Source organism: Nelumbo lutea, chromosome 2 (assembly GCF_056320005.1).
Source record: "Nelumbo lutea isolate HS-2025 chromosome 2, American lotus-T2T, whole genome shotgun sequence".
Lineage (NCBI taxonomy): Eukaryota > Viridiplantae > Streptophyta > Magnoliopsida > Proteales > Nelumbonaceae > Nelumbo > Nelumbo lutea.
Genome location: NC_142685.1, coordinates 105,571,525 through 105,582,008, shown reverse-complemented (window position 1 = coordinate 105,582,008; position 10,484 = coordinate 105,571,525). Strand labels below are relative to the sequence as shown.

The window sequence follows — 10,484 nt, the reverse complement described above, 5'->3', positions numbered from 1 at the left end:
TCGGTTGTGGTGGAGGCTGAGGTATTGGCAGCCATCGTTGTACTTGGAAAAGAGGTTGCTCCCATACCATGTAAAATAAGAATTTACTTTAATCAGGGCAAAGCCTGTTAGAGCTTTACAGCCTTGCATTGAGAATATCTCCGTTCTTATGTGCTTTATTTCATGGAGAAATATTCTCAATGCAAGGTTGCAAAAGGTGGTTGGAAGGGTGTACGCACGGGCTAGCCTTGATAAAATCATACAATGCTTAAAGAGTTTATATACAAGAAGAGATAGAGGTTACAAATAGAGACAACAAGGACATATCTAGGAGATACATATAGAGATTTTTTTTTATTATTTTGAACGTTGCAATCATGTTTCATTCATCCAAGAGATTGGTACAAAGAAATGCCAACCAAGCCAAATAAAGATCAAAGATACATTCTTAAAAAGAACAAAACAAAGAGATGGATTTAGGAGAATCGGATGAACTTCTGCAACCAAAGCAAGGTGGTTTAACATCACCAACAGAAGTGGATAAGTACATCTCCAAACCACCATAACTAGCAAGCAAACTGACAAGAGGAGTTACCAATCAAACCGAAAACTGACAGAGGATGTTACATACCCACAAGCCATGAACTGTAACTTCTAACCATGCCAAAAAAAACCGCAAAAGACAGCATCATCTGTAACTGCAATCCAGCACACCGAAGAACTGTCAACTGCGAACTGCCTTCCAAAGAACGCCAGAGAACTATAACGTCCATCCACAACGCTGGAGAATTGAACATCCATTCACAACGCCAGAAAACTGTAACTGTCATCCAAAAAGCTGGAGAACTGAAACTGCCATCCAAGACGTCGGAGCACTATCTCAGCCATCTAGAACGCTGAAGAGTTGAAACTGTTTTCCAAAACATTGGAAATGGCAATACAAGGGGCAAATCCACTAGTGGTTTTTGTAGAAAGGAGATTAGAGCAGAAACTTCATATCAGAATGCCCGCAGAAAGAAAGCAAACAAAGAAAAACACAGAAGATGGGAGAAAGAGAGAGAGAAGGGGGGTGATCCTCGAGAGATCTAAAAAGATCTCAAGAGAAATAGAGATTGAGAGAGAGAGAGGGGGGGAACACAGAGATCGAGAGAGAGAGGGGAAAAAATACAGAAGATGAGAGAAACAAAGAGGGAAAAAACATAAGAGGGGAGAAAAACAAAGAACTTAAATAAAAACACAACCACGAGAGATCTTGAGAGTAAAACCTCTCTAGAAACAGAGAGAGAAGGGGGCTGAACCCTAGCAAACTTCTATACGGCGGAAGACGAACTACATATAGAGATTACGACATATTAGCTAGAGGTTGAGTTATCCATGTAATGCATGGTGAGGAAGGATAATTAATGCAACGTAGGTCCCAAAGAAAAAATGGACCACATGTAAAACCATGAATATCTTTTCAAGGTTTATATCAACGTTTTCGAACCATTGTTGATCCAAACGGTTAGATGCCGTTTGGCCTGGGAACTGTTCAGGTAACCAGTTTCGTTTTATTCAAAATCCGGAATCTGGTAAAAAACCGTTGAAAAAGTCAACAAACTATTGATATGGGCGGTTGAACCGTTGATCCATTCAACGGTTTTTACCACTTTTTATTTTTTTAATTTTTTTAATTTTACTATCAAAGCAAGCCATCCATTCGAACTGAACGATCGGACTGTTGGTCTAAAAACCAATGACTAGAACGATTCCATTTTCAGGTCGTTTTTTAAAACGTTGGTTTATATTTACCTTAGCCAAAATAACTCTACCTTTATGAATTTTCTAATAAATAAATTATGCAATCAAAATTAAATATATGAAGTAATTAATAACTGATTTCGCATCCAGACACATCATCAACAAAAGGAAGATACTACTACCAATGAATTGCTGAATATTTTAAAGTCCCAACTCGCAAGGAATTGTTTAAAGCTATGGGGTCGAGGAATGGCACTTTTTAACACCAAAATTTCGCTCAGCCCTTCGTAAACCTCAATTAACTCCGAAATCCCAATTAAACCATTTCGATTTCTTTGAAACCCAAATGCCTTTAAGGCTTAAAAATACTCTTTGTGCTAAATGACCAAAATACCCTTCATTCTCAAAATTTCCAAGATACCCCTTGACTGAATTAACAAAATCCCTTACATTTTTTAAATCACTAGAACACTCTTCCCCATTGCTAAGCTACCAAAATTCCCGTACACCATATGACCAAAATATCCTTCAAAGCTAAAACTATCAGAATTCCCCTTGACCAAATTATCAAAATACCCTTCATTCTAATTTTCCCAAATATCATTGCAAATCCTCAAAATACTCTCCAAAATAAATCCCCAAGATATCCTTCACACCAAATTATCGAAATGCCCTTCATCCTAAATTACCAAAGTACGCTCGTTCTAAGTCATCAAAAATACCATTCATGCCAAATAACCAAAATACCCTCCATTCCAAATTCTCAAAATACACTCCTTCAAATTACCAAATTACCCCCAAAATCCTAAATTACAAAACTACCCTCTGGACCCCAAGTTATTAAGACCCTCCTACTCCTTTAAATCCTTACCTACCCAACCACTCCCCCCCCCCCCCCTTCACATTATAAATAAGAATGGGAGGGAGATTGTTCATTGTCTTCAAGCTTGTGACGAATGCAAATTGATGACGACAGGTACTTCTCCCCTAACAAATCACACTCTAAGCCTCTCTCTCTCTCTCTCATCGCTGTAACTAGTTGTAGTTCAATATACTTATCAGGCGACCAATCTTCCATTCATCTGGCTTCTACTTCGACGACACCACCAGCAGCATTCAGCCCTCATTCAAAGGCTACATAGATGTAATGCTCTTACCTCACACTCCCTCATTTCAGTTGAAGACCTGCATATTTACTAGATAGCCGGTGCATTTCTGTTAGCCTCTTTTTCTATTTTAGACCCCCTGTACTGGGGTCTGTGACAAAGACTTCCCTGTACTAGGTCTGTTACTCTCCGTCCTAGCCGCCTCAACTCATTGTTCAGATGCCCAGCCGACAAGCAGTTCGGTAAAGTTCATCCTTGTCTCTGAAGGTGCTAATCCTTCTTTGAACCAAAGCGCTGCAGAGATGATCAGTGAAGTTTTTACGAGTGTCTTCGCCACTGAAACTCAAGAGTCAAAGAAGACATCATAATTCCAACGAATAGTACTAGTAGGGGAAGGATAATGCATGCAACATGGATCCCACAGTAATACTAGTTTCTAATAACCAGACCAAAATGATTCTACCTTTTTGAATTTTCTAATAAATAAAATATATAATAAAATTAAATGTATAAAGTAATTAATAACTGATTTTGCATCCAAACACATAATCAACAAAAGGAAAATGCATTGCTACGAATGGAATTTAAACATGCCGTGAAGTTACCAAGGAATTGCTGAATATTTTAAATTCCCAAGGAATTGTCTAAAGCATGGTTTTAGGAATGACACTGTTGCCCATTAAAGCTTATTGCTGATTTTTTGCACTAAAAACTAGGTTAACTACAGTTATGTTAATTATAGAAGTAACATGAAGATCCAATCTTTGTGTTAAACATTGACCAAAATCTTTCACTGCTGAACAAAGTCAAATTTGGGGTGGGGGGAGGATTTTCTCTCCCCTATCAAGGCTAAATATCATAAGTGAATATTAATATTTAATTTATAATAACGGGTTATTTTATTTCCCTAACATTTCTTAAAACAAGATAGTGCATAGCACATGTTTTTTATTTATTTATAGGCATGCAACTATTAGACCAGTCATTCATACTTACAAGTGTTGTCAATTCTACATAGCATTAATCTTAAGTAGTGTACGAATTTAGGAGAGTAAGCAGATAGTCCTTGCTGATTGGGCGGTGTCAAATTTATAAAGATGGTGTCGCGCTATGTAACATGTGATCAATAAAAGTTGTCAGAGGCCCGAGGAGTTGTTCCCGGGTAGACACTCCAACACTCAAATCAGTAAGAGGGAAGTGAATGGTCGGGCCGAGCAATGAGGTTGCTGGTGCGAGCAAGGTAAGAGTGCGAGTGCTAGAGGTTTGAATCCCTTACCTTGAGCATGGAGCACCTATTTATAGCCGGGGGTTCGTCTCCTGGTCGGATTAGACTTATGGGGGGATCGGGATAAAGCCCTCCGCCGAGGTGAATGGGGTAGAGTCCCACTCCTTGGCGGAGTTGTCTGCCCACTCCCTTATTCGCGGTTGAGCTTATCCACGAAGCGTGTAGCTGACATGGCTGGAGGGTTAAGACGGGGACCACAATAATAACATAGCTTGACCAAGCTGAGCCGACGTGGCCGAGCTATGCCGACATGGCCAAGTTATGCTGATGTGGCTGGGTTATGCTGTCGTGGTTGGGCGATGACTGAGCAGCCACATGTTTCTCAGGACCAGCTAACCTATGACCCTAACACCACTCACCCAGTTCCGAAGTCTGTTGGCTTGTTGCTCGGCTGAGGAACTTCCAAGTTGTTGTCTTGTCCACACAATGTTGGCCATTGACGGGGAATTTCTGAGTTGTCGTCTTATCTGGGTAATGTTAGCCGTTGTCGAGGAGTCCTCCAACCATCGGCTTTAGAACATAAATAAGAACCAAAATTTTGGTTCCCAAACCACTCCCCCAATTCTGTTGTCAAGGAGGGGGAATGCTCGGTCGGGCTATTGTGTGGCCATGTAGCCTTGTTTGGCATCGGGGCTTGGATCCGGTCAGTGCTAGGCGTTCCAGTTGGGCCAGCATCCTTGGGAAGCCCAATTGAGGATCCGTGTTGGTGGTTGGACAGGTATTGAGGGTCGAACTGGTGCAATTAATGGTCGCAACCATTGCATGTCGGGGCTGTCACTTCGGTTTCCAATGCTTTGCGTGTGCGTCATCAGTCACGTCGATTGGTCTTTCATGGTTTTGTCAGAGGTGTTTCATTTGTACTGTTGATCTCTCCTTGGGCTATGCCCCTGGTGGTTATAAAAGAAAGGGGGGACCCTTTCCTCTGTGTCATTTGCGAAGAAGGTGGTTGGCATTGCTCGGCAGATTGCTTGGTAGATTGCTCGAGGGTTTCTCGTAGATTGCGTGATCAATTGCTCGACATTTTTCGTTCCTCAACTTTGTAGATTGCCCAGTATGTCTCTTTATCTTGTCGGTCCTCTTCCTCTTCCGATTCCTTCAGTAGTTCCGGTTCTAGCTCTTCTCATGGCTCGAACTATGAGCCTGAACTGAAAGATTTTTTGGCTGCCGAAGTCGAGGAGGATGAGGTTGGCCTCTCGGGGATGGAGGCAGAACTTCCTCTATGTGCTCAGTGCCAGTTTGGCACCATGCCCCGCGTCTTGACACGTAGGGATATGGCTAGGATCTGAGCTATGTACGTCATCCCCACAGAGTACCAAATGAGGTGTCCACTGCCCGGTGAGATGGCCACTGATGCTCAGCCCGGTGAGGTATACGTGAATGAGCATAGCTTGGAGGCTGGGTTGAGGTTCCCATTGAGTGAGGGAGTCACCGAGGTACTGGGCTAGTACAGGGTGCTATCGGTGCAGTTGATGTCAAACTCTTTCAAGTTCTTTCTTAGCCTCATGTCTTACTACGCGGTCTGTGATATCGAATTTAACCCTGGGGATGGTGAGCTTTATGCTCCAGCTGAAGCACCACCAACGGGCGTACTACTATTTCTCTAGTAGGAGGAATGTTCGGTCACTGGTCGGGGCTCCTTCTTCTATGAAGCTGATGAGAACGAAAAATATCATATTTTTCTCCTTTAATATTTAGTCTCTTATATTTATTTTATGCCCAAATGCACTCATAGTTCTTATATTTTGGTTTGAGGCACGAAAGGAGGCGTTAGGTGAGAAACAAGGCTAATCGGTTCATTTTACACAGTTTCGGCACCGTGTGGTAGATGGAGTATAACTCTATCATCCGGACTCCGATTTAGATTATTCAAGATGTGTTGCAAAGATAAGGAAACGTTCTACAACTTTCCTGTTTTGAGGTTTGATAGATTCCGAGTGCATCAAGATCAAAATCGGGCCCGAATTCTCTGCAACTACATTGATGACGTGTTGAAGACATTCCTTAGCCTTGAAGCTTTCATCCGTGATTTCATCACTCTCCCACTCACACAAGAACATTGTTTTATCTTATTTTTGAGTCTTTCCTGGATAAGTGAGACTTGTAGATTGACTTAGAGGAATTTTAGGAGATTTTGAAGGCTTCTCTTGGGGGGAAGTAGATAAGAGGAGAAACTCCTAGAGGGAAGGTAAGCAGATTGGGAGCAGTCGAACCTCTCTTCTCTCCGCCCCTCTCTTCTTGACTCTCTGATTTTCTTGGAGTTTTCACCATGACCATGCATGGCTAAACTCTTGTACTTGGTCAAAGGAAGCAGAAGCCTCAGAATTCCACCAAACTGTGAGATCTAATTTGGTTTTTATTGTTTAATTCATGCTTTGGATATTGAATGCTCTTCTATGTTCATATTTATGATTGTTTTGTTTGAATACTAGGTAGGCCTACTAGTTTATTATTCTTTACAATCTATTGCTAGATTATATATCAAATCCGTAATTGTTTGATCCCTCTAATCTGCGAAGCAACTAGGGTTTAATGATTTGCTGCGTCAGAAATTGTTAGATCCTAGGAAGAACAGTTGACTAAATTAAATGCAACCACTTGTGCTTGTTTTGTTTAGCTTCATCGATCTCTAATGCTTAATGCTATTGCTGGATTAAATCTTTAACGCTTATTTAGGGGTTGTTCAGTAGTAAGGGTTAAGAGGATCACTTGTTTTCCGATTAATTGATAGTAGGAAGATGCAAGAAATTAATTCCTACGATGAATATTCAGTCTGAATTGATTTATCTTTGCATCGATGAGTAGTAGTGTAATTCTGATGGTGGATGTTATCCTAGACCAAGATTTGTTCCTTGATTAATTTCAGCACTCGAACTTACATAAATTCTCATTTAAATTGCGTTCTTTATTAATTCTGATTTTCCTTATTTTAAATCTGATTTTCGTTACATACACCCCCCTCCATCTTTGATTCGCATAGCACATAAATTGGGTTAGATATTCTCTGTGGGAACGATCCCTAATCGCACTACTACATTCCATCTTTACGAGTAGAGGTTTATTTTTGGGTGCCTACGACAACACGCCAAATTTTGGTGCCGTTGCCGGGGAGTATTATAATCAGTTTTGTGCTTCTCGTGATCATTGTTTAGTTCTCAAAATTTTTGAAAAAAAAATTCCTTTTTTCTATAGATCGTTTTGATTGTTTGTGTTTTAGCATAGATTATTTTCTGTTTTATTCATTTATTTATTTGTTTATTGTTCTAGATTTTTATTTGTATTTTTTTTATTATTTTTATTTGTTTTACGGTATGGTCGTTTAGGGTTCTCTAGGTTTTCCTCAATTTATTCCTGTAACCCAATTCTCTAAGAAAGGTAATTTGCAGTTCGATCCGGAAATAGAAGGGACTTTGCATAGGTTAAGAAGGGAAGCTCGGAGTCATTCCGAGGAGAACGATCCAGCCTTTGATTCTCTATCTGTTAGCAGATCTGATTTGAGAGAAGAGGACGTCATGGCCGGAAATTGAACCTTGAAAGAGCTTGTTGCACCGGATTTAAATCAGCAACCCTTATGCATAGCTTTTCCTGCTTTAGATGCTGATGTTAATTTTGAATTGAAATCTAGATTGATACATCTCTTACCCATTTTTCATGGTCTTGCAAGTGAGGATCCTCACAAGCATTTGAAGGAGCTGCATGTGGTATGCACGAGCATGAAACCCATGGGGGTAACCGAAGAGCAAATCAAATTGAGAGCCTTCCCGTTTTCTCTGAAGGATTCGGCTAAGGATTGGCTCTATTATCTACCTTCCAGGAGTGTTACCACATGGAATGAGATGAAGAGGCTCTTCCTAGAAAAGTACATCCCAGCTTCAAGGGTGACCAATATCAGAAAAAAAAAAATCTACGGAATAAGGCAATACAATGGGGAGTCCCTACATGAATACTGGGAACGCTTTAAGAAGTTATGTGCAAGCTGCCCCCATCATCAAATCAGCAAACAACTACTTATTCAATATTTTTATGAGGGACTTCAAACCACTGATAGGAGCATGATCGATGCTGCTAGTGGAGGGGCTTTAGTGGATAAAACCCCCAAGGCTGCAAGAAATCTGATTGCAAATATGGCAGCCAACTCTTAACAGTTCGCTATAGGCTCAACCCTCTAGCAAAGCATGATAACGAGGTAAATATCTCTTCCCTAAAACAACAAATTGCAAGTCTGACCTCTCTTGTCCGTCAAATGGCTATAGGTAACATGCAAATGGTGAAGGCTTGTGGGATATGTTCAACAGTAGGGCATCCAACTGATATGTCCCAAACTCTTCAAGAGGAGCCCGTCGAGCAAGTAAATGCGGTAGGTGGTTTTCTAGGGCAACCGCAAAGGAAATATGATCCATATTCGAGTACATATAATCCGGGATGGAGGGATCACCCCAATCTCAGCTATGGGAACCCATAAAATCACCCGACTTTCCAACAATATCAGTCATACCCTCCAAGACAACAGCTAGACCAAACTTCTAATTCAGGTATGTCTTTAGAAGATATTGTTAAATCTCTTGCCACTAACACTTTGTTATTTCAACAGGAGACAAAACAATTTCAGCAAGAGACACGGGCCAGTATCCAACATTTGGACAATCAGATGGGCCAAATGGCGACAACAATTAGTCGGTTAGAGGCACAAAGTTTGGGGAAACTACCCTCTCAAACGGTTGTGAATCCGAAAGAAAATGTAAGTGCCATCATTTTGAGAAGTGGTAAAGAGTTTGAAACTCCAGCAAGAGCAGCCCCTGTAGTGTCGAATCAAGGAAAGGAGAAAGACATCATTCACGATGACGATGAAGTACCTAAGCGTAAATTTCCTCCCCTTTTTGATTATAAATCGGTACCTCCTTTTCCTAATGCTTTAGTAGGAAAGAGGAAAGATGAGCAGTTCAAAGAATTTTATGAAACTTTTCACAGATGCGAGGCAAATACCCCCCTTTTTAATGCTCTTAAACAAGTGCCTCATTATGCTAAATTCCTAAAAGAACTGTGTACACATAAGAGGAAACAGAAACTGAAAGGATGTGAGAAGGTGAGAGTAGGGGAGAATGTTTCTGTAATTATTCAAAGAAAACTCCCTACAAAGTGCAAGGATCCAGGTATGTTCACCATCCCCTGCATGATAGGTAACACTAGAATTGAGAAGGCCATGTTAGATTTAGGAGCTTCTATTAATATCATGCCATATTCTATATATGCTTCTTTGAAACTTGGACCTTTGAATAAGACTGGTGTAGTGATTCAATTGGCTGATAGATCGAATCCATATCCTAAGGGTGTAGTTGAGGATGTTCTTGTGAAAGCAAATGATTTGGTTTTTCCTATTGATTTTTATGTGCTTGATATGGATAATGGTGATCAAACCACTCCTATTTTGCTAGGAAGACCATTTTTGAAAACATCCAAAACTAAGATAGATGTTTATAGTGACACACTCACCATGGAATTTGATGGTAAGATTGTTAAGTTTAATATTTGTGAGGCCATGAAATATCCTACTGATGATAATCCTATTTGTTCTATTGATGCAATTGATTCTTTGGCACAAGAAGTCTTTGAACTTAAAGGAAATGATGGATTAGAAGTTTCCATTAGTAAGCATCTTGAGAAAGAGGGGCCAATGTTGAATGCTGATTTGCAGGAAACGGTTGCAGCATCGGATGATTCTCCAGAATTACAACAGCCAGGTAATGCTCCTTATGTTATATTGTCGATTTCTAACAGGAGACCTTTACCCTCTGTTTTGCAGGCCCCCATTCCAGAATCGAAGCCTCCCCCTAGTCACCTCAAGTACGTATTCCTTGGAGACGGAAAGACATTACCGGTGATCATCTCTAATAGCCTTAGCGCACCACAAGAAGAGTAGCTTGTACAGGTTCTCAAGGAGCATAAGACGGCTATCAGTTGGACGATTACAGATATCAAAGGAATCAGCCCATCTACATGCATGCATTGCATCTTACTTGAAGAGCAACCAAAACCTTCCTGTCAACCACAAAGAAGGCTGAACCCACCAATGATGGATGGAAGGGGAAAGCATCGGAAGTTGCAACCACAAGAGTTAGAGGATCCGGTTTATGATGATTAGAAAAGGGAAAGTTTGCTTTTTCTTTTTCTCTCCTTTTTGTTTTTGCATTTATAGTTTAGTTGTTTCCGCCCTTTCTTTGCATTTTACCCTACATTGGGGACAATGTAAGTTTTAAGTGTGGGGGAGGGGATTTAGGTTGCGTTTTAAAATTTAATTTAGGTTGTGTTTTTTTGCATATGTTTAAAAAACAAAAGAAAAAAGAAAAAAAAAACTCAACTCTTTTGGAATCAATTGAAAC

At 40.4% G+C, this 10,484-nt stretch overlaps 1 protein-coding gene across 1 annotated transcript; it reads left to right on the top strand.

The window, feature by feature from the left end:
- The first annotated feature begins 8,350 nt into the window (after positions 1–8,350).
- Positions 8,351–10,024, top strand: LOC148872517 (uncharacterized). Its single transcript, XM_088970134.1, has 2 exons — positions 8,351–8,464; positions 8,699–10,024. The coding sequence occupies exons 1-2, from the start codon at positions 8,351–8,353 to the stop codon at positions 10,022–10,024; spliced, it is 1,440 nt and encodes a 479-aa protein (XP_088826260.1).
- Positions 10,025–10,484: the final 460 nt, after the last annotated feature.